Source organism: Ornithodoros turicata, chromosome 2 (assembly GCF_037126465.1).
Source record: "Ornithodoros turicata isolate Travis chromosome 2, ASM3712646v1, whole genome shotgun sequence".
NCBI classification, from domain to species: Eukaryota; Metazoa; Arthropoda; class Arachnida; order Ixodida; family Argasidae; genus Ornithodoros; species Ornithodoros turicata.
The window spans coordinates 116,240,667-116,265,430 of NC_088202.1; the positions used below are offsets into that span (position 1 = coordinate 116,240,667).

Below are 24,764 nucleotides of genomic sequence, written 5' to 3' on the forward strand. Positions count from 1 at the left end.
TGACGGCATGCATCACGTGAGCTTTGTGTTTGGAAAAGCAAAGCTAGCGCCACGCCCTAAACAGACGATTCCAAGACTTGAGCTATGTGCCACAAGTGCTCGCAGTTGATATCGCGGAGTTAGTCGTCAGAGAAATTGACGCTCACATCGACGACATACGTTCTACACGGACAGCAAAGTTGTGCTAGGGTCCAACCTTCAATCAGTGGAGGCGGTTCTACGACCATATCAACAACTGAGTGAACCACGTTCGAAGATCCACGAAGCCCGAACAAAGGCGGTACGTTCCACGACAATCTCTATAATATTCTGTATTATAGAGATGGTCGTGGTACGTCCCCATCGGTCAGAACCCTGCGTATAGCACCGCTATACAGGGTGTTTCTTTTTATCTGCAACAAATTGTCATAAAAAGGGAGTTGCCTTAGGACGCTTTTGCTTTTGTCATTAGATTGCTCGACGGGGCTGCTACTAGGAAACCGTATTTTTTCTCAGTTAGAGGACCAACTAACAGAGATATTTCAATTAACTTTTTAATTATTGACTTTCGGGAGCACATTGCAATTGCGATATTAAAGCCTGGTGTCTACATGATGTGCTCGAGGCACTGATGAAACGCAAAAGTAATCACACTGCGCGCTACGAACTTACAGCTGTCGCCTACTGTAAACAGACAGTGGTCGGCAAAAGAGCGTCAGCGACGTTGATATCTCCGCCCTCAAATAACGTCACAGGAAGACGTCATACGCAATGTCGGGAACCCTTCTCGCGGTATGTTTCACGATCCTTGTTTTGTATTTCTTTTTTGTTTTCTTTTCTTCCTTCATGTGGTCGGAGTCACTCGCCGTATCACTCCTCTGATTCTGCTGGGCACGGCTCTCACCCTTACCCGGTACGATAAGTGATATGTAGCGGTGGTGCACAAAGCTTCTGCACACGCGGTCTGGCAGGACAAGATGGGTAGCTTCGTTCTGCTTATAGTTTGCTACGTTTTCTTTCCTTTCGTGTCCAACGCCGTCTTCGTGGCTCTACCACGTGATCTTTCTTCTTCCCAGTCCCCTTGTCCCATGTAATCCCTCTGCTAAGCAATCGCTCTCTTCTGACTGTAGTCTGAATATGCAACTCGCAGCAGCGACGGCGATGAGTCTTAGGGTGAAGCGCAATGTCTGGGACGTCTGGCATCAAATGACCCAAAAGCAACTTCAACAAGTTCTGAGACACGTTGTGCCGATCTAAGAAAAGCTGGAGAGCAGAAGATTGTCCTTCCTGTGTACTAAACATGTGTATATTTAGCCTCCTCCACAGTGCTGGCTGTAGAGCAGGTGAGTACAGAAGTACTGCTTGCGCGTGCTCCAGAGTATGACACGAAAAGGACCTAGGATGTAATATTTGTGAAACTGAATATAACCCAAAACCTTGCTATGACAATGAATACCAGCCATGTTTCACCTGAATTTGCTTGAATTTATCTGCTCAAGTATAACACAGATTTTGACGTCACTACTTTGGAAAAAGTGTTTCCCAAACAAACTCTGGTGTTAAATGTGGGCAAAGCTTGCTTGGTATGCGAAACTGTTCATCATGTGCTAACTAGATATACTCAACTTTGGGATGGAGATTAATACTAGCTGAGTGATCAGCCTGACTGCCAGCTTACACTTTGCATGGAAGTGGGTCTGCGACTGCATAACAGTGTGCTACCGGTTTAAAGTTTAACATGAATGTAGCCAATGATCAACAGGAACATAATATAGCAATGAGTACTTTACATAAATTTATTCTCAAGAAAAACAGTACACAGCATTTCCAGAATCCAGAACACACAGTCTTCACCTGGCAGCCACATCACAGGCATGCAAGATGTCTGTGAGGTGCACTACCACAAAAAAAAAGAAAAAAAAAAGCATGTGCCATAACATTTAATATAAAGAAAACAAATTCGACATAACTAAGGTGAGTCAAGTCCCCCGTGTCATCCAAACCAGCTAAACAATGTCCTTGTTTGACAGCTTACAATTATTTTCTTCATCTATGTTCAATCCCTTGCCTGTTGCATTATTTGTTCCTAAACCTGTGTGCTTTGAAGTAAACTGTGTCAACATAGAACATATAACCAGCTTCATTTACATAATTGTGTTCTTGCTTCCAGGGGTGGAGGTAAAAAAGAACTTCACATATTCCATGTAGTCATTAGCTCTTATCCACATTCATGACAGCACTCATATTTACAAAAACTGCAGTCAGCCTACTGCACTTGCCATACCAAACAAATTCTACTGGCCACATGAAGGATTTCACAAATACTTTGCTCAACTAATTAAAGCACTCCAAGAGATAAACCTTCTTTCACCACCTACACTACATAATGAAGCAAAGTCTAGAAACAGGCATTCAAAGTCTTGCAGCCCCGAAACACCAGGCCCCAGTCGGAACTGCATAGCAATTTTAAAGGGTGAAGTCCAAAGAGATATGACTAGATAATGTTCTCCACTTGTGTTTAAAGAAAGCGACATAAGCGTTTGTGAACAATTCATACCAAGGTATCGTGTATAATAGGGTCGTCATTAAATTTCTCGTCACACATGCTTGACAGAACAAGTGCATCGTTAATGGTAAGTGCAGGTGCAAAGTAAAATCCCGGCTCCACTTCCTCAATTAAATTTGCGCCACACAACCTGCACCAATGGCACCCACACAGTGGCATGCTACTGCATCAGAAGAATATAATATAAGGCATGTCATGTGCACACAGCAGAAAACTCGTACATCTCGAAAACAAGATCAAGCGGTGCCCATTAGGTATCACACAGAATTACTCACATTGTCCCAAGCATTAGATGAGGTAAACAACAAAACTTGCACTCAGCTTGATTTGCTAGTGGGACGAAAAGCAAGGATCCGTCACAGTGAGACCCGTCACAATGGCCAAAAACAATTGCAACGCACAGAAAGGGCTCCTTCGTGAACACTGCCCAGCAAGAACAACAGGAGGTGGATGACGATTGGTGGCAGAAATTGCACAGCGTACCACTTATGTGCCACCCCCAGCAACGGTGAAACATAATCTTAACCACAGGAACACAACAATATTGTTCACTCTCTATACAGCTAGCTTTATCATAGGTTTGTATGCGGCCATACAAGAATGGTATCAGATTTACGGCGTGCTGAGATAACGCTCTGCTTCGAGGCCATGTGCACAAAACACATCCAGTGCCACACTGGGGTGTAATGGCAGCTGAGCACGTGTGAGTCTGTTCATCACTCTTGTGTCCTGGTCTATTGTGCACCCACGATGCAGACATGGCTAAATGATTACAGGGTACATCTTCTGAACCTGGAACAAAAAAACAAAAAAAAGAGAGAGTCATGAATGACGTTACATGGAATCAGCGTTTCTCGACAATGAAGATATTATACTTCGAGCGATTTGCCATATACGATGACAAATTTTTCTTCAGTCTGGTTGTGTCCAGTACTAGAGAAGCTTTCATGCCCCCCCAATTCCATGTCAAACACAGTACTGTACAGCACAGTAATCACCAATACAGAGTTATGTTGTTACGCCACATAGTTACTGGAATGCACCACCCTCGGTGGTCTGTGGCCCTCAATGATGACATCGAACAAAGCCCCAACGTTCTAATGGTGCAATGTAGTAGTGGCTATACAGAGGAATAATTAGCAAGTACAGTGGACTCCTGTTAAACGAAACTTGAAGGGAGTGGAAATATTGTTCCGTTTATCGGAAGTTTCGTTTAAGCAAAGTACACAGATTTCATGAAATGCGACTTTATTTCAAAATCATCAATTTCCACTAGTGTGGGCAGCTCCAAAAAAAAAAAGAAAAAAAAAGTTTATGGCTATTTTCTTTGCATTTTTCTTTTGTGAAATATGCATGCATGCATGAGGCTTGGAAACAATCTCATGCACCCCTCAATTGTCTATAATGGGGATTATGTTTCTGGTCCGGCTGGAAAACTCTGCATCCTCTCCTCGCAACCAGGTCTCAGAGATAACCGGTGTCATCGTATCGTACGGCATCGTCCGCAATCCTCATTCGGTGTGTGTGTGTGAAGTCTCTCTGCCTTGACAAACAGCCATGAAGAAGACCGAGAGACACGGACACAGAAGACGACACACGTAGGTTCTCAGACACAGCAATAAAATTTATTAGTTCATCTCAACTTAAAAGCTAAAAATCTTCGAAGGGGTGCGAGAGGGATAAAAGACGCATTGCTAACTACGTTTCCCCTGGTGGCAATCTCCAAGGATTCCCGAAACAACCTTCGGTGTGCTATCTGGATGGATCTATGATCTATGGATATGATCTATGGATGGAGTGGATCTATACCAGCTAGCCTGCACCCTTTCCCTTGTTTCCCTTGTTGACAAACAGCGTTGACTTTGGCGTATCAAACTTCACGGTTTCTATTTTTGATTTGCTCCTGAAATCATGTCCCTGAATTATCTGCAACACTGTCACAAGTCAAAGCACTTTATGCGTCTGTTTGTTACAGACTTCGTGAAGAGATGCAGACACATGTGGACGTGAGCTAAGCCTAACGCGGTACAAGCGACTGGCAGACCGGATCACACTGTCTATGATTTCCGCCCAGGTTGCGAGACGTGAATGGTAGTTTTCCAGGTCCGCCAGTGCCTCGGTCCTACCAGCTTGTTCAGTCTACCTTGGGTTGCCACCAGGCCGGTATTATACCGGCGCGGCCAGTTATTTGCTCTCTCTGCCGGTTGCCAGTAGGAAGGTGATACCGGCAGCCTTTTGCCGGTATTTGTGGCTCAACAGCTTTCATAGGGGCTTTTACGGGGTTTTCCTTTCAACATTCCACTGCAGCTTGAATAAATCTGGAGCACAGATCAAACTCCGTAGTCACCAGTCGTTTTCTTAGTTATTCATTATTATTATCATTGTTGTCTTGAGCAAGTACGCTCGTTCTTTCTCTCTCTCTCTCTCTGTATACTGTCCACCCCTCACTTACTTTCCCTTTCCCACGAACATTTCCCCCTTTCCCTCTATTCCACCCCCTCTCCCTCAGCCGGTACTTTTCACTACGAAAGGTGGCAACCCTACGTCTACCCAAAGTACACAAAGTGGGTCGTTTCAATTATCCAAAGATTTTTATCATTGTGTGTATAGGAAATCAACCTAAGGTGACCCTATTGTTCTGTTTATTTCTAATTTCCATTTAGTGGGAGTCCACTGTATCTCCGTGGAACATAGTGCAATCCCGTTAATTCGAAATCTCTTTAATTCAAACTGACGCTCGCGACCTGCCAAAGCCACGTGTATTTCAATGGGGGAAAACGCCCCGTAATTCGAACACATGAACGTGCGCACCGGTCTATTCGAATGCCCGGATCAAGACTTCCTGTTGACTACATAGTCAAGAAAAAGGTAGCAACCTGATATTTTCTCAAAATGGGTTGGAGATATTCGCATTTGCGGTGTTCGCGATTGGTGCAAACGATATTTATAGAGTTGCGGCTGAAAAAATGAATGCAAACGCATATATAAGATTTATTTTCTATCCTGAGCTGTTTTGATGCTTGTTTGCAAATAAATATTATAGTAAGAAACAGCCTCTCACATTTCCACCATCGCGTGGTCGCGAACGTGCGGCAAGCAGGGATCGGAACAGTTACTTTTTTTTTTTGGTTCAGTTCGGGTTTAGGTTCAGGCATATTGCATTGGTTTGGTTCGGGTTCAGCTCCGCAGCAACACAGAATATCGGTTCGAACTGGTTTAAAACTGTTCAGAAAAGGGAATCTTGAGCAGATTGAAATGGCTTAAAAGCAAGCAGATCCTTACGATTCTCAAACAACACAAATGTACTTTTGTTGTTGCCGACACAGCAGTGGTTCACAGCAACACTGCGTGTTACAGATCTGCATTCCAGGTGCAACGTTACGGAAGCATGCTGTACCCTCTATGTTCACTCATCGTACACACCCTGTTACATCCTGCTCAGAGAATGGCCGTTATTTTCACAGCCGAAAATGAAAACTGGGTCTGCTGAATGTAAAAAAATCGCACATAAGGAAGCCTACAACTGCCAAACGAACGACCTTAAAACTAACACAGCTGAATGAACAGCTGAGAGGAGAAAATACCTCATGCACTTCTATTGTACTTTTGTTTATCTCTTTGTTTCGGTTTCGAATGTTTGGCAACGTGGCTCAGTCCGCTTTGTAAATCGTAGTTCTGATCTCTCACAACGCACCTTACGTCTGAACCATTCCGCGAACCGGTAACCGCGTACATTTATTTAGGTCCTGTTTTGGTTCGGTTCGGTTCCGGTTCAGCAAAAAATAAGGGTTTTTAGCGATTTTCGGTTCTGGTTCAGTTCAGGTCCCTGGTGGCAAGGCCTAGCGAGCTATGACGCATCTACACCGTACATACAATGCGCTGAAAACGCATCAAGCCCTTATTCGGAGTGGCTCCTTTAGTTCGAACTCCGCTTTATTCGAACAAATCCTCAGTACTCTCAGAGTTCTAGTGAATGGGATTGTACTGTATACATGGGGAGTGACTTTTTCGGGTTAAACCATATTCCACCCAGTTATTCCCCACCGAACTGACCTCGGACCCATTCTGGATAAGCCCGATTTCTCCCCGAATTCCAGTCACTATGAAATCCTGAAGTGACGCTTTCACTAAAGACGAACAAAGGTCGCCACGTGTAACACATGTAAGAATGGGTCACTTACGTTCCCAGCAATACACCCATGTGTGTCAGCACTGTCTATGCCTTCGAGGATTAGCGCTGGTAGGTCACCCGAGGACGTGACATAAGAACTAATAGTCCGCCAATCAGGGTCGTGTTTTCAACGGCGGCAGCCAATCGCGAACGAGCTTTCAGCAGTCGTAGCCGTGGAGACGAACCACCGTCGTCTGCGAGCAGTGACGGAACGTCCGCGCCTACTAAACGGGAAAACTTTAAAATAAAGCTCAAAACGGTCCCATATCTTTCTCGTGATTGATTTTCTGGAAAGCGTGTTGCACTTTTTGTCTACAGATTCATGTCTACAGGTTGCAAGTTAGCTGCAAGTTAGAGCAGGCCTTCTGTATCTAGCTGGTGTTGAAACAGCATGCAACCGAACGACCAGGTGGACAAAGAAGGCAAAATGTTGCGCTACTCGACAACTAAGAAGGACCGAGACGCTTGCATAGCTATTGTTATCAGCGCCGTGATGTATCAGTGGCGTGTCATGTGACCATGTGTCTCACTTTCTATTGTTTCTGCGCTGCGTGTCAAACTGCAATGGCAACTCCGTAATTCACTCTGAAGAAATCACGAACTTCTTTTGCCATTGCAGTTTTACGCGATCGGAGAACTCTGCATTGCAGGACACGACCACCGAAAAGGACGAGAGCCATTTTCGTGGTCTCCAGTCTTCTTCGGTGAAACTTTCAGACTTGGTCTGGAGTTGCTGTTGTTGCTGGCCGTTTAACCAAAGAAAACTGAAGATGAAATTGTGGACGATGTCCTTGCAACAGCTGAGAAGACTATTGTGGGACAACAAATGTGAGGAGCCACCGCCGCAGCGAAAGCACTTGCTGTTCTGGACAATTTCTGTTTGAACACTTAGGCGCCCACCCAACTGCGCTCCAAAAACTTCTAATGACACAAATGAGCTCGTAAAAGCAAACTACTCTGACAGTTCTTTCTTCCATAAAAGTGTCTTCATAATGGCAAGTACACCTTTTGTTATGTGGCCCATCCAATAATTTGACATTCGGATAAATTCGGATATTTTCACGAGTCCCGTGAGATCCAGATTAACAGGACCTCACTGTACATCCGGGTCGCTTGGTAACGGGATAAAAGCATGCGGTGAGGTTGTAAGCTGTGAGAGGATGTATAGGGCCATGGCGTTTATTGAAAATTGGGGGTAAAAAAATGGGTCTTATTTCAGGAGCCGTAAAACAGGCTAAAATCGGGCGTCATCGGGTGGAAAGCAACAGAAGAGCATTTTTCACATTTGTGATGAACACAAGATGCGGAACAGTCGTGTTGAATGTGCGGAGCAGAACATCCTGCAGTGCCTGTATCGTTGGGTCAATTGGCACTTTGCCAAGTTAGTGTCCGGCACTTTTTGCGTTTTACCCCTAGTGACAATGATGCAAATCAGGGGGTAAAAGCGGGTTTTACCCTAAAACACAGGGCCATATGAAAATATCTTCGAACTGAATCATACATCACGACACTATACAGTCGCCGACCGTTAATTCGGACTTCTAATGGTCATGGGATTTGTCCGAATTATCGAGCAGTCCGAATTAGTAGTTAATCATAAAAATCCACTCTCACACTGGCGTTTATTACAAATAATTTACACGGGATGGAAGAAAGTGTCGATACGCGTCTGCCTAGCAGCGCGCGCACGAGACAGAACGTCACGCTGCATTTCTGATAATGTCACACTGTCGAAATAAACTCGTCCGAGCGTATCGATGCCCGCAAGGATCTGCGCAGTAGACGGAGTTTCGCCGACGTTCTCGTCGTCATCCGATCCATCCGCATCACTGTCAGTTGACTGAGACGACGACATTTCCACAGTTTCGATTGTCGCATCCGAAGTACGCGTCTAAACAGCAACGTCGATCACATGAACGCGAACTTCGCGCGGGCGCGCGATTCTCCTCCCCGCAGGCGGCGCTCCGAGGGAGTTACTGGAGGGGCAGCCCGGCGGCGAGTGGGAGTCGGAAGCTCGAGGTTCCGATTTTGAATTTAGGAGCGTGGATTTTCACAAAAAGTAAGGAAAGTCGGCCAAAATCCGTCTGAATTATCGAGCCGTGGCCCCGAAAACGGTCCGAATTATTGGAAGCTGAAATGCATTGGTTCAATGGGGGCTATTGATTGAGTCCAAGAATTTGTCTGGACTATTGGAAAGTCTGAATTATTAGGGTCCGAATTAAAGATCGGTGACTGTACATAGACAAAGATGATGACATTCAAGGTCATCGCTCACGCAACCCTAACAAAATTCACTTTTATTCCATCATGATCCCTCTGGAAATAAACTACATGTATCATCTACCTCGCTGTATTCCACACAGGGTTTATCAAATCTTCTCGATGATTACTGTCGTGGAAAAAAGCTCACCTCATTCGTATGTTAGGATGTGTGTTGGTCCTGCTCTGCAATGGTGATGCCATGCTGCTGCAGGTGAGCCTTCAATATCTGGTTTGTAGACTTCAACTCTTCACACTGCTGTCGCAGTAGCTCTACATCGACAGCTAAGCGCTCGTTCTCCTTCAAAATATCCGGCAGCCTTGCATTCGCGTTCCGCAGGTCCTGAATGTAGTCGCAAGCTTTTGCCAAGATGCCACCTTTGCTATGAAGGTGAACTGACGACTGCTGAAAGGTGACAGGAAACCTCGGTCACGCTCAGGTTTGCAGTTGAGCTGCAGTTTGTGTCAAGCTATAATTATAATTAGAGCCTGAAGTTTTAGGGTTTTACCCGATTCTTCCCCGAATTTGCACCCCAAATTGAAGGTTGCCTCTTTAGGGTGAAACCCGATTTTTACCCGGCAAATTGCCCTCACTGGGATGTCTGTAGGAATGCACTAACTTACTTGTTTGGCAGAAAAATGCAGTTACATCACCGTTTGTACCAAACCGCTACAGTTAGTTTGAATAACTGAGCCCGATTTCTCCCCGAATTTAGCGTACCGGAAGTTTTTTACCCGAATTTGCATGAATTTAGTGCACATCTTTATTTACCCGATTTTTGCCCCCCGAATGTAGGAAAAAATATTTCCCGAAAACTTCAGGCTCTAATTATAACTAGGGTATCCAGCTTTTAGTGTTTACTGAAGAGCAGCAGTGACGATGATGGTGAGCTGATGTTTTATCTACTACATCCATTATCTGCCAGGAAGTGACCTTCAGGTCAGAGAGCTCACCCGAAGGTCGTTTTTCAGCAGATAACGGATGTGAGAGCACTGAAGAGAAGAAGAGAAGACAGAGAGCTTGAAACCGAGGCGTGCGCGTAGGTGCGCTCGCCTCGTGTCACGTGGTACACTTCCGGATTTCGTGTGCGATCTTTCTTACGAGGGGAAAAACTCCAATCAAAGCGTACAATGTAGAAAACAATTGCAATGGATGTTTCTCAACACGTTCTACAACTCTGCAATTCACATCTTGGCCCTAAGACGAAAAACCAAAAGCTTAGCTAATTAATTAATCAGCCACCATGAAAAAAAAAAAAAAAAAAAATCACAGGCGATTAGAACACGTTCAGAACAAATTCATCTATGTATATTGCAAGACAGCATTATAACTAGAGCCTGAAGTTTTAGGGTTTAACCCGATTTTTTCCCGAATTGAAGGTTGCCTCTTTAGGGTGAAACACGATTTGTACCTGGCACATTTCCCTCACTGGGATGTCTGTAGGAATGGATTAATTTACTTGTTTGGCAGAAAAATTAAGTTACATCACCATTTGTACCAAACCACTACAGTTAGTTGAGTAACTGAGCCCAATTTCACCCCGAAGTTAGCATACTGGAAGTTTTTTCACCGGAATTCACACGAATTTAGTGCACATGTTTATTTACCCGATTTTTACCCCCCGAATTTAGAAAAAAATATTTCCCGAAAACTTCAGGCTCTAATTATAACTGAGGTCCCCGGTTTTCCACGATTCTGCGAAATCCTTCGTTTTGCACAGATTTGCACGGAAGTCCGATTGGGTCGAAAGACGCGATTGGCACAATGCGGACGGTTACTACGACATGCAGGGTCTCAGGAGAAGTAGGTATTGCACGCTCACGCAAAAGAGCGTCAGATAAAGGTGCGTGCTGCGCACTCTCCCAGTGCTCCAAGATACACATGAACCTTCGATGTATTTACTTGCATATTTTGTGCCATCGCATTTTCGCGCCCCCTAGTTTAGCACTAAAAATGACCAGAAAACAAAAAAATCTCGTACTTTGCGCTCGCGCGTTTTCGCATGCAGCTATCTGGCACGCCCGTCTCAGCGACCGTGGCGATTGCATTTTGCAACGCCATCAATGCTACCGAAATTATTACGGTGCTTTTGTTTGATTTGCGCACACTTTCGGGTGATGGTCCACTGACGCGATGGACGACGCTGTCAACTACAAAACGCCGAAAGGAATGCTGGACAAACACACTATGACAAAACTTTACAGCACAACATGACAAAGTTGGCGAACATAGTGTGCTTTCGGTTGTCAAGTGTCACTAGCGGCATCTTCCAGCAGCGTCTCGATGTATTTCACCGGTATATGAGAGGCAGTGTGCTGGCACTTCGCCATCCGACCGACGGGTGTTGCGCTGTATTTGGGTATTTCTTTCATGCTCGCACAATGCAGTGATAACATCAATATCGGCTCTACTGAGAGCCTATTTGACCGGCATACAAAAATTTTGAAATTTTGAAATGTTTTGAAAAATATTATATAATAAAAATATATTTGCTATATTTTGCAAAAAATTTTGAAATATCGTAGCAAACGTTCCCGCCCAATTTGCGCACCCCCAACTTTTCAGACTTTTTTGGGAGATAAAGTGTGCAGATTATGTTAGTAAATACGATAACTGGGTTCTGGAACGGAATGATGGTGCTTGCTCCAAATTTAGCGTCTATTGCGATCAAGTATTTGTCAGTTCCTATAAGCTCTGTAGGTGCTGAAAGATCTTTCAGCAGGTATAAAATGATTTAGGCGACAGACGGCAGAGGAGAACACGAGATATCATGCAATGCTGAGTCACAACAGTGCTTTGAATCCAAGTTTATAAAATTGTTGTAAGTGTTGTAAAAATTGTAGTAAACTGTTTCCCGTTTCAAGCAGCCGCTGAATTTACAAGTCGGTGCCGCGTAATTTTGAATTTGCCGCAGCAGAAAACTGGGGGCCTTAATGAATGACCAAAGGCCACAGAGCCATTTTCCCTCAGCAGGAGCATTGTATGAGAGAACAAAAGCTATGAATGAAGCAAAAGTACCAAATTAAGTGGCTTCCACGTTAAATTGAAAACACAAAGTGAAACACAAATCAAAACCCAGAAATAGAGAGAGTTTCAATCAGCACAAGACAACTGCGCACTGACATGACAATCTCCTGTTCAAATCTCTAAATATGTACTGTGATTACAAGGGTGCGATACACAACATTGGATGCAGCAGTCTCACACCATATTTGACAGTAGCATCGGTCAAGCACGGAATGCCGTGGGTCAACTGTGGTCAGGGGCACATATTGACATCACCCATGTCTTTCTCATAGCGAGTGGAAGCCATTTGTGCTAACCAGTATTGTGTTAGAGGTAGCGTTATTGTAATCCACTATGATTCTCATTTGTTGCAGCATGTTCAATCTTTGGCAGTAAATCCCTCAATTTCACAACCTTGTACCAAGAGGAAATGACATACCTGACCCGACTTGTTGAGGTCGCTCGAGCAGTCTGGAATAATCTTTGAAAGCTTCACAATCCAGTTGTTAATCTTGTCTCTTCGTCTCCTTTCCACTACATAAACGAAAGCACGTAAAACAGCATGACACCTGGAGCTTTGATTCAGAGTGCTTTGGACAGACATCAAGCACATTCAGAAGCTATGGCCACGAATCCCCAATTACCATAACGAAATGCTTCACAGTTTATGAGGACATTCATGCAACACCTGTCACAAAAGGACATATGGTGATCCCAAGGAGGATGATAAAAAAAACAGATCGATATCAAACCAGCTACAGTGGTCTTTCCACATCAGAAATATTGCTGCGTACATTTGCATCAGGGAAGTGCAGACTGCATGCTACACTGCATGTAGAGGTAGCGGAATAATCTTCCCACCTTAACACAGCAACCCCAGGTTTATGTGACTACATTTTAAACAGGTAGCAGAGCTGCACAATATCACCTGAGGTCACTCAACCCATCGACTACTTACAAATGGATAATTATGGAAAGGTTACTGTGCTGGTGCCATTTGCCTTGCAGGAAACACTATAGAAATAAGTGCAGTTATCTCACCCTCATTATGAGTGGCCCTCCTCCTTTCGTCCCTTGCCGTCCTGTTTCCTTCCGACTTCTGACTGAACTGATGAGTCCTTGGAGCCAAAGTTCTGGGCGTTGTTTGGAGAACATCCTGTGGTGACATCATCACATAAAATTGCCCTGCACAAAGGGGCGAAGAAATGGAGAAAAATGTTTGTCAAGAGCAATCACCAGGTGCTGTTCCTTTAGTACAACTGTTCTGTAAGTCGTGGTTACCTTCAGCAGTAGGGCTGGAGCTCCCATTTGCATTTGCAAATGGGCTGGAGATGATAGCTTGTGCCACCTGTTGTCCAACTAAAGCTGCAGATGTGACCACCTGAGTGCCACCAGCTGCAACAGCATCCCCAGTAACAGTTTCTGGGGCCACCTGGACCACACGGTACGTGACACCTTGTCCATTCTCTGTGCGGAACTGGTACTGGATCGATGGATCCAGAAGTGCCTGGGATGTGACACTGGCAATGGCGGTTGCTGCATGCTGCTCCTCAACACCTTCAGTTACTGGCAGGGGATACAAGGATTTATAATCTTGGACATATGCACTCGTGGCAGGACAAGCACTGTGGTCCTCGACAGTGCTCGAAATGGTATTCGTGTCGCATACTCATGGGTAAATGCCGGACTCCACACATTAACCACGCATTCACACTGAAGGTTTCTGAAATATGCATTCACCTACTACACTTCATAACAGCCTTCTCACAGGGTACTTGGATTTTCCAATCTTTTCTAGTCTTGCGTATCTTGATTACATGCGAAAAAAAAAACTACCTTTGTTCTCCCACCTAAGAGGAAAAATGGTGATCACATTCATTGAGCGCATCAGCGAATCAACGTAAGCTATTGTGAAGAAATGCTGTATATAGGTGGCCTACGTTCAGTGTTGTACCCGCTACCCGAAAAAGGTAGCGGAATACCGATATGCGCTACCTGAGCAAAAAGTAGCGGAATACTGCTACCGTTACACGTAAAAAGTAACGCGATCCTGCCTATCCCTCCCCACCCAATTGCTATGCCCCTGCTTTAGTACACTGTGGCAGTGCAAGTGCTTTGCTTAGTAAAACAGAGGACTACACATTCCTGAGTTGTCTTTGTCAGCCACAATACCTCATTTTAAAAAAATAGCACATAGTTCTGCACACAAATCTCTGCTTCATCTTCTAGCCCTCTAATGCCCCCTGTTGCTATGCCCCTGCTTTAGTACTTTCTGACATTGGTATGTTATGGAATACTGTGGCAGTGCAAGTGCTTTGCTTAGTAGAACAGCAAACTACACATTCCAGAGTTGTCTTGGGCAGCCACATTAGCTACGCCCCTGCTTTAGTACTATGTGACCTTTGTACATTATGGAATACTGTGGCAGTACAAGTGCTTTGCTTAGTGTAACAGAAGACTACACATTTTGGAGCTGTCCTTGACAAAAACACTACATCATTTTAAGAAATAGCATGCCATTCTGTACACAAATATTTGCTTCACGTTATATGCTGCCTTAAAAATTTGAGAGGAAAGGGTCATTAGAGCATTCGAAGTGCATTGGCTCCACAATACTTGTAGTTCTGAAAGCTATAGTGTAAGCGTATTTAGAAATGTTTACACTTGTAATGAAATGTTTAAATAAATGAGCATAACAGAACCATATGTCAGTAACACTTTTGCAGGAAACGTAACAACTACATCACTGCATCTGGATATGTTTATGAATGTGAGGCAGTCCTACCAAACAGCAGTGAGCATGAAATAACCCAAAAGGTATGCTCATATGTAAATTTTGGACCACAGTTTTTGAGACAAAACACCTACCTCTGAATGCTGCACATTCAAAACGTGTATGACGTCACTAGCATTATCGTTCGCAGCAAGAAAATTGCTCCTTTTTTGCGCTCAACAAAATGCTCATCCAAGGTTCCAACTTCGAAGAACGGTTTAAGATCATGCAAGCAACAATTTTTGGCAAAGGCAGAAACCAAAATGACCTACAGAGCTAGAGGTGTATTTAAATTTTCCCAGTGATTTCTACAATTATAGCATAAATTATTAACCATTATTCATTAATTATAAACCATTATTAATCAATAATTATTTGGTTACTATATGGCCAGGTGAGACCCAAGTTATTAAAAGCTTGGTGACTATAGGTCCAGGGGGAAGGGAGGCGGTCCCTCCCAGGGGCTCCGCTCCTCATATTTATTTTGTTCTTTTTCCTGTACTGATACAAACATCGCTGGTGAGAAAAGATGTGCGTAAATGCTTGGTGCATAATTGACAACTACTGTACATTTCTTTCCCATTACTCTCGTATAACAAATAGCTTGCTGCTATCACCATAGTGATCATGAACTATAGCCCCATAGGGGTAAAGCCCAGGTCTCAAAGCAGCCAGAGTTTGCAGATTTGGCTATGTGATGTTGCAATAGCCTTCCGTAGAGAAGAAGTGGTGCAACACTGGTACCAAGTTCCTTTGGAAAACTTTAATTTCTTTCAATGTGAACTTGCATGGTACATGCTAGTGGCAGTATACGATGCTACTGCAGTGGGCTACCAGACCACTCTTTCTCCTTTCAGCCTTCATGGAGGCAGGTCCAAATGATGAGGTAAAAATGTCAGCCACATGTTTTTTGCTTGGTTACAACACTCATGACAATGAAAACCTTGGGAAATGACCATGTGTTTCATAGCCAGTTGCCTCTGCATGTGTCCTGTCGCGTGTTTCCTTCGCTGCTCATCTCTTCCCATGCGCACAATGTTCCAGCATCGTTTCGGAAGAGCAATTTAGCAAATCTTGATTAGCTCCTCAAGTAGCTCCAGAATGTCTCCTACTTTCTCGACGTAACAATCTGCTTTGGACGGGCGTTTGCCCACACAGATGGACAGACCAGTGCAGGCATCAAACATGTCTTCATCTGTCACGTCATCACCAGCACATATTGCTGGACCAACCTTTGCACAAGGCACATCCTTGCTTACTGTGCGTATGTCAACGATCCCATTACCCTGGATCACTGCGTCCCCGACGTGGAGTCTGAGTCTTTCAATCATCTCCGTCGGATCAAAGTCCTTGACATGGCGGTAGTGGAAAGCCAGGGCTGTGCTCTTGACCTCCAGAACGATGTCGGGAGATGCTTTCTTGTACTCTTCCATGATTTTAATGCATTCTGCTAGATCTAGAGGCGCTCTCTCTCGGCGCCACACACCATCCTTCCAGCGATAGGCTCCGTGTTCTGCATAGATCTCAATTTCTGCAGGGAACCACATATCCACCTGTTCCTTCTGTCGTCCTGTGCATATCACGGCCCTTGCCTTTTTATTGAACCTGACCAGAAGGTCGATCAGTTCAACGCTGGGCTGCGCATGGCCGGGCATCGTCTGGATGGGATTGAGTGTTCCATCGTAGTCGAGCATAAAGATCTTGTTTGACTTGATCCAGTGCTCCTTAACGGCAGCTATGGCAAGCGGTGGCAGGTCGGCTTTCGTATCCTTGTTGCGCCTAGTCGCTTTAACGCTGCACGAAGATGAACTGGCTGCAAGTGCAACACCACGCGTTATGCTTGCCAACATAACCTCTAAACCATTTTTAACATTGATAGAGCATATTTATTGTACTAGTACATATATGAAAACTCATCAATCATCATAGTCTTTAACGCACTCAAACAACTCAGGGAGAAAAGAGGAGAAGCCAGGAATCGAACCCGGGTCTTCTGATCTCCGGTCAGCACCTCTTCCCCCCCCCCGAGTTGTTTGAACTTGATAATTTCCGGGCGTTTGAGGCTTATGTGTATGCGTCGTCCCTAATTGTGGTCTGCCTCGGCCGGTTCGCGTTGTTCATGGTCTTTAAGTTCATGTGGATTTTAAGATATCTCGGTACGCAGTCGTAATACCTTGCCCTCGAGGCTGCTGCATCCACAGCATGACTATTCTGTACAATTAGTAGGCATGTCTTGTATGCAACCCACATATACTGTATTTTCACGCGTATAAGCCACAGGACAAGTTTTTAAGAACGTTTAGAAAATGTTCGGGCAGATAAGCCGCGGGCAACACGACGCAACTGATTTGTGCGACAAAGGGGACCATAGAAAGGCCATAGAAAGGCCATAAACCCTGTGGTCCATACTCGGGGGTCGGCATGGCGTACAACAAAGGAGGTCAGTTCTAGCATTCTACCAAGATCGGATTGTGCTCTTGTTGGGTGTTTTTCATGAATCGACTGGTCAGTGGCCAAACACACGAATCACTGTCACCACTTTCGTTAAAACTGCATGAGGGAAGGCACTAGGAAGGTCAGTCTACTCGAATGTGGACGTGCCCCTTTTACGCATTGTTCGTGCATTGGCAGGGTGGTGCTGTTCCAGAGACACTGTCGGCCCTTTAGTTAAAACCGGCATATGGGGAAAATACCAAGAAAAAATAGTCATGAGATAAGCCGCACCGGTGGATAAGCCGCACCGGTGGATAAGCCGCAGAGCGCCCGTCAGAGAAAAAAATCACGCATAAGCCGTGAAATTACGGTATCCTCTACATACTACTCAATGTGTCAGTGATCAAACAAATGCCAATAGTACCTAGTGCGCAATATAATAGCCAAAAATGAGCTGCACCCCACAACAAGTGCACCGAATTCAGGACATGCAGAACGATAAAATAGCCCACGCAACTGCATCCATGAACAACCTCTTTAGACTTCTGTAGAAGTCCCTGGTGAATGCATACTACAGTATGTGACTTCTGTAGAGAATCACAAACGTGTGGTGGAAACGCACAGTAATATGCTATATTCTACAGAATGTGCACCAACACGTGACCTAACCTGTGGTCTAACCTGCTGCAGTCTTACAGCAGGTTCCTCTCCTGGGCTGGGGCTTAAATTGCACATGATGCTCTGCATGCTGATGCATGGCACACCTATTTTAATGAAGTGCGGAAAGAACTATACGCAGATTTTAGATGCTTGCTTAATGCAGACGTCCTGTTGGGAAGTAACTACTGGTCGACTAATTCCCTAGAATTTCTCGTACTTGTTACTGTCTCGTTTGTTATACCATGTTCACCCATGTAATGACAATGAGCAGCGTGACACAAAGGTTCCTCAGAAATAAACAGCACTGAACCCAACATGGAAGACCTAACCTTTCATGTCCCTAGGCACAATAAGGCTTGTGTTGTGATTGTCAGTTTGTGTTTCCCCATACTTAGTTATCACCATTAACCCCATATGTTACAGGCAAATGACCTTTTTAATAAAGCTTTTCACATGTTCTGAGAGACACCGTACAAGGTGAAAACCTGCTAATGTTGCGCATGTCCACCAGTTATGTTGGGAAGTCTTGCCAGGGGTCCATTAGACAGGAAGAAGAGTTCCTGCAATCTCCTGCAGGTGTCAATGTTCTCTGTGCACTTAAACTCAAATGATAAAGCACATAAAACTACATATCTTCTGGGTATTAGAAAGACATTGTGTGTGTCTACTTGTTAGAAATACTGATGAAAAAAATTTGGAAACATCATTTCGTAGTGTCAATTTCAAATGGTGCCAAGAGAAGCGCAGATTTAGGCGATGCTGTTTCCGTACTATAAGTGTTTGTTGCAAGAGGCCTTCACTGCAACAACCAATTATAAATAGACATCGAAAAGTGGAAAATCCAGCAATATGGCGAAGGCAGATTGAAGCAAAAGCCTCAAGTCAGAAGCCACTGATGTTCCTAGCAATGGCGGCTACCACAGAGCAATGAAGTACAGTCGCCAACCGATAATTCGGACTAAAAAAACTCAGACTTTCCAATTTTTTGGACAAAATAATTGGTACCGTCAAATGCCCCATAGAACCAACGTATATATTCCCACGTCCAATAATTCGGGACAATTCCTTGGCAGACGCGCTCGATTATTTGCACTCATCTCGCTTCAAACCTGCATTGTTTTTCGGTATCGGAAATAACGAGCTGCCGACCTCAACTTCAAGTGAGGATGTCGATGATGCTACCACGATAGACTGTTTAGTAGAGGCGAAGACACAAGTTCACTGACGATCGAGACTAATGTGAAGTCTCCGTTTTACACTTCAGCAGCAATGTTGCCTTTGGCGCCGACAACACAAGAAAAAAGGTAAAAACGACGGCAGCAATGAGGATGTCGTCAGGGAAAACCCGTACTGTGGTGACTACACTGGTGATTCACTCACTGAAATTCCCTGTGATAGTTGTTACACATTCGTACACCGAAGTGGACACGTATAGATCATTTTTTAAGTTACTTTGAATGTTCTGAGTTATGGTATTTGAAATAAAGTGGTTTTATCCCGTTCACTAAAAGGTCAAAGTGCCCGGTAATTCGGCTCTGAGAAGTCCGAAAAATCGGTCGACAGCTGTAGAGCAGTTCCAAACCTGAGTCTTTTGGTGCTTTATGGCACAAGAGCCTGAGTCTTTTGCTTCAATCTGTCTTAATCTGAGAACTCAAAGCTAGCCACTTTCATTATGTTACATGCACACACCACCCATTCATACCATTCACAGATGAAGACAGGTGCAGCAAATAGCTGTAGTGAGAACACTGCCCCAGTACAAAATGCTCTGCAATAACCAATATGACACGAGACATCATGCTTTCAAATTTCAAAAGCACCTTGTTGAAAGCCTTTTGAGAGTTATATGTCCACTGCAAGAGCACCATCACCTTGTGCACATCTACTGCGACATCACGTAGTCATTTCGAGCGACCAAGGTGTTCTCCCCAGAAACATCCTAGCCACGTCGAAAGAACAACCAAGCAAAAGTTCCTCACATTGTTCTTGTGCCTTCGTGTGTAAGTCAGAGTCGTCCATTCTGGAGTAGTACAAGCGACGCAAAGCGGAGGCCACTGGAATGAGTCCTGGCTGAAGCGAGAGACTTTCTGCTTGGTTCTTCTTTCAACACAGTACAACTGTGGTGTGCTGCTTCAAATATCTGTATTCATTCTGTGAGACACCACGCAGTCAGAAATGCAAAGCATATGGTGGGCTCCAAACAACAAGCGAATACAGCTAAGACAAGTGACTTAAATAGTGCGGCATGTTCAAGTTAACATTCCCTGGAGTTACACCTGTGGCACGTTCAGGTTAACACCGCTGATCTCTACACTAACTGGGTCAGGCTTGACTCCACCTTGCCAGCATAAAAACATAAACATATCAGCTACAATAGGTGACAAGGATGTAGCAGCAGGGGGTGAGCATGTGCACTGGGAGATTTGTAGGATGAAGACAGTGGTGCCTGTTGTCTCGCACCAACGGAAAAGTAGTCATCGATTAATGTAATTCAATGGGAATTCTATCTTTTCTATCAAGCTTTTAAGCAGTGAAATGCAGTCCGGTGGGTACAGAGGGCGGTGGTTAACATTCGAAAAATGAAATCCTGCCACAGTTTACGAAAGAGTAGAATTACAAAGTGCTTACCATCAGAATGTATCTGAGAAGCGTCATCTGATGCTGAGTCATTGGCTTTGTCTTGTGAGCTGTGTAGCATAATGGAAAGAATAATACAGTTAGCCATAATGCAGAAAAATTGACACTGTGAAGTGTGAAGCAAAAAGAAAGCTGTGGCAGTCTTTGCAACCACAACATTGTGGCTTTGACTTTTGTTTGACTTTGGCTTTACACTTCCACAAAGTATCTATCATATGCTGGTCAGTTCATACACACCCTTGCTGCACAAGGAAAAATAATTGCAGGTTTAAACTTTTTCGGGTAACAGATTTTTTATATCGAAGTTTCCTGAAAAATATTTTATGACTCTCTTTTCAACCTCCCCCCCCCCCCTTTCATAGGAGGCCATGAATGAGCGCATGATTGAATGCCTTTATGAGTTTTATATGTAGATAACACAATGTGCCACCTGCATGGAGTTAATTGGCAAGCACAGCATGCTGGTGCGGGTAGACTTTTACAGGGTAAGGACTAAGGAGGTCACACAAGTTGGGGGACAGAGAGATTGAAGGTTAGGTGATACAAAGAGGGGTTTTGGCTATGGTGGAAGCTTCTAGGAGGATACGGAGGGAATCACCTTTTATGGCAAAAAGAATTTTTTGTCTGTGACCAGAATGGTTTGTGATTATTGCAAGTAGCTAGACGTTTTGCTATTTCTGAAGTAGAAAGGTTCTTGTTGATATTTGAAGCATGCTCTTTCAGACGGTCATTTACACATCTGCTTGTTTGCCCAATGTATCTACGTGCCGAAACTAAGCAGAATAGAATAAATGACGAGACTTTTTGCACGGGACATAAGGAACAAGGTGCCGGGTACCACGTCAGAGACCACCAGAAACCACGGTTAGAGAGCTCATTTTTGACGGAATAAGCTGCGCGGGCCCCATTGGCAGTACCGATTTTTTCCCAGGGCATGGGACAGGTTGTGTAAAAACGGAAGCACAGTTGACTTTCTGTTTTCGCAGTTTGTTGCTCTGGAACAGAAGGGAACAAGCAAGTTGTACAACTGCTTGGACACTGTTGCACAGTAATAACGGCTGACACAAGCCCATTAGCTGTCTAACGAGGGAGTGAGAGACGGTGTGCTCAGATGACTTTTTAAAGGCAGCCACAAGAAGGGATTTTACGGATCTCGGAGAACAACTATTTCGGGAAAGGAGGGGTTTCGCGACATTGCCTGCCATATTCCCAGCAGAGTCCCTGCCTAGCAGGGCTACGGAATTGGGCCACCCATTCCATTCCAATTCCGAGTAATGGAGGTTTGCGATAATTCCATCCATTTCAATTCCTCGGAATGTAAAGGGATGGCCAATCCCCACTCCTGGAATGGCTTAGCAGCCCCATTCTATTCCTTTAACCCAATCAATAAAAGAAAAGGGACCGGTAACCGTGCTGGGTAGCTCAGCACCGCTGCAGGAGATTGACATTACCCGGCATGGAAAAAGCACAAAGACAAGGTTATTTCACTCTTGACCGTGTGCAGGTGTGGTGCGTGTGTGCAAAGGGGAGAGGGCAGAAACCAGTGGGTTGAACCAGAACTACCACTGGGGCATCTAGACAATTCCATTTCTGAAAAAAAAAAAAAAAAAGCATAATATCATTCCCATTCCATTCCTAGGACAGTTTCCGCCATTCCATTTCGATTCCATTCCTGGCTGTGACAAATTTGGAATGATTCCAGAATCGTTCCCAACACCTCCACTACTCCGCAACCCTGCTTCCTAGTGTTGAAGGTGATGTCTAGAAACCGCAACGCATGATTGCTGGGGCGTTCCGTAGTGAAAGCAAGATGAGGGCACACTTGCTTTAAGTAGGGAAATAGGGTGTTCAAAGAAGATGATTCTCCGAGGGTCTATAATGTGCGTACTACATTTTTAGCACTGCATTGCTCCGCAAGGTCACTGTGGTATACCCGCTGGAGCGCTGCACGAGCCTAGATCTTTGTTCCTGGCCCAGGTGATGCCAGAAAATAATCCTGCCGTAAGCACATTTTCCTGGGTTTTTTTAAATTTCCCTGCAACCTAAAGCCAGGAAGACTTAACAACCCTGCTGCCAAGGACGTAGCTTGGGACGGGCCTGACCTGCGGCCACACTGCCCTTCCCTGCCAGACAGTATTATAGTGTGATCCATCCAACCGATGCCTACGTTGTCTCCTAATGCCTATTGCGCGTTTCAACAGAAAGACAACACAAGGACCCCAGCAGTTACTTACCTCGTTTTCAAAACAACTGTTAGAACTTAAACAAATGATCTGAAAGAAGACTGAAGCACGTGAACTGAAGAGCACGTAGGCGCACACTTGAGGATGCGTGTGTTTTTGTCTCCGTGCTTCTCAGTGTTTTCCGCTGTCAACGTGCTTCAATACCAGCTTGCCCACAACCTTTTTTTCCTTTCGCTGAATGAGGACGACTGACAAAGGCTCGAACCCGACTCACGCCCCACGGTTAGCGGAGTGGCCCGAGCCCATCCCATACCCGTAGTCAAGACAACCGCGATGCCCTAATCCAACCTGCGTGCGGGGTTCTGGCTCGGGGTTTCAGGCCAGCCTACGCATTTGCAGTGCTCTAGTTCCTACAACGAGTACAGCCTGCGCGTCACAGCTTGTCACAACTGCACCCAAAACCCAAGTGTTAAGCACTACCCCTTACATTAGTTGGTTGCCATGAGCAGGCCCTGTGATTTCCGGAGTGCAAACCAATGCTTTCCGGGTCCCTCTGTGCTGTTCACACAGTCTTCTCTACAGCAATTTTTGCGGCAAAATCTAAATTTTAAAAGAACAAGCGCACGTCGCTAATGAAATGTGTCGATGTCGTAGCTTAGACATTAAATTATAATTACTACGACTTGAACTGCAGATATAATCTTAGTTCTTGCAGTTATAAATCCTGCGCAGGTGCGCCTGTTCGGCAAGACAGCGAGGAGCGAAAACGTGGCGCCGGCATGTTTGCACATATTCCACGACCAGAATAAAATTGTTAGGAAAATTATTTAATCTACTGAATCAAAACTGGCTTTCATTTCGAAGACACGTCTGCGATGACGTTTTAAACCCAGGTTTGAAGCTGTCGGCGCAAACATCGTGCTATCTCCAGAGGGCTGTGTTAGCTGCAGCCTACAATTGCACAGCACAAGACCCGAATAAAACCATCAAAATGCTTTATGGTTCGTCATCTAACTGTTCGCCTTCCACTCTTGATAACGTGCTCACAGCGATGAGTATCTTGGCTTAGAGAAAACACTACTGGAATGGCGCAACCGCATGCCTACTTTTCGCACAACTTGAGGTGCTGTTGGCAATAACAACCAACATACGTTACATAAACCTTGAATCCCCTATATTACGAGCTATTTGTTACAAGCAGAAAACTGGCATCAGTAAGAGAACTTCAGCAACGTGTATCTACCTACTCATCCGATGCCCAAACAGGCATTCTACGTAGAGCGATGGCATACCTCAGCGGAAATCAGATCAGTGATTCGTGTTACTCTTCTTTCTTCTGCATGAGCTCTACATACCTGCTATCTAGAGCTTGATCTAGCATATCCATGTGGGTTACGATGAATGTTTTGAATTTGCCAGGAAGCTGTTGATCACGGGGCCAAACAAGAGGTCATGTGAGCCCGAAAACCAGACATGTGACAAGATGGCGACTCGTCGGCGTCTCCCTTGCGCCGTAAAAATTTGTATTGATCCGCGGGAAGGTTTTCAGCTCGTTTTGAATTTTGTCGAAAGCTTCAAGCGTAACGTATGGAAGGAAATCACGTTTATAGTGCTTGTATTGTTTTAATTACCTGTACTAACGACAAACTTCCATTGTATTTTTCGAACTACTTCGTTGCGCCCTCGCAGTCGTTCTTTCTCTCCAGTCGTTCTATCCGTTCTATCATTTCATCCATTCTGTTTCTGTCCATAGATGCAGCAGCAGCGCCTGTGACGCGTTGGCGTGTCAGGATTTGTGGTTTTGTGCGGTTGATGTTCCTTGTTGTTTTGCTTACTTCTCGGTGTGAGCTGTATGTTACGTAATGACAATGTTGAACGCTTGTGTACGCATTGTCTTCGCTCAGAAACTATCTGAAGTAATTTGTGTAAGCGCATCAACCATTTCACGTACTTCGTATTTAGGTCGGTGTGCGGTTGTAGTTGTATGTTGTACTGCGCTAGCCAATCAGATGGTGCAAAGCTTGCACGCTGCCTTCTTATTTTCCTGTCTTGCTTTATTTTGCTTAGGTTGTTTTTCATTGCTGCTTTTTATAAAA

The 24,764-nt window shown here is 44.6% G+C and overlaps 1 protein-coding gene across 5 annotated transcripts; it reads right to left on the reverse strand.

Moving 5' to 3' along the window:
• Nucleotides 1-1,761: 1,761 nt before the first annotated feature.
• Nucleotides 1,762-24,163, reverse strand: LOC135385972 (upstream stimulatory factor 2-like). Of its 5 annotated transcripts, none has more exons than XM_064615629.1 (8): nucleotides 23,961-24,060; nucleotides 20,477-20,535; nucleotides 19,828-19,999; nucleotides 13,264-13,548; nucleotides 13,024-13,167; nucleotides 12,422-12,516; nucleotides 9,127-9,381; nucleotides 1,762-3,337 (listed from the first exon to the last, which is right to left on the reverse strand). In XM_064615629.1, exons 3-7 carry the CDS (start codon nucleotides 19,865-19,867, stop codon nucleotides 9,139-9,141), a joined length of 807 nt encoding a protein of 268 aa, XP_064471699.1. In that variant the 5' UTR covers nucleotides 19,868-19,999; nucleotides 20,477-20,535; nucleotides 23,961-24,060; the 3' UTR covers nucleotides 1,762-3,337; nucleotides 9,127-9,138. The 5 variants fall into 5 exon arrangements, with proteins under 5 accessions (XP_064471699.1, XP_064471701.1, XP_064471698.1 ...); XM_064615631.1 differs by lacking the exon at nucleotides 23,961-24,060 and adding an exon at nucleotides 23,156-23,444; XM_064615628.1 differs by lacking the exon at nucleotides 19,828-19,999 and having other exon boundaries at nucleotides 24,024-24,163.
• Nucleotides 24,164-24,764: the final 601 nt, after the last annotated feature.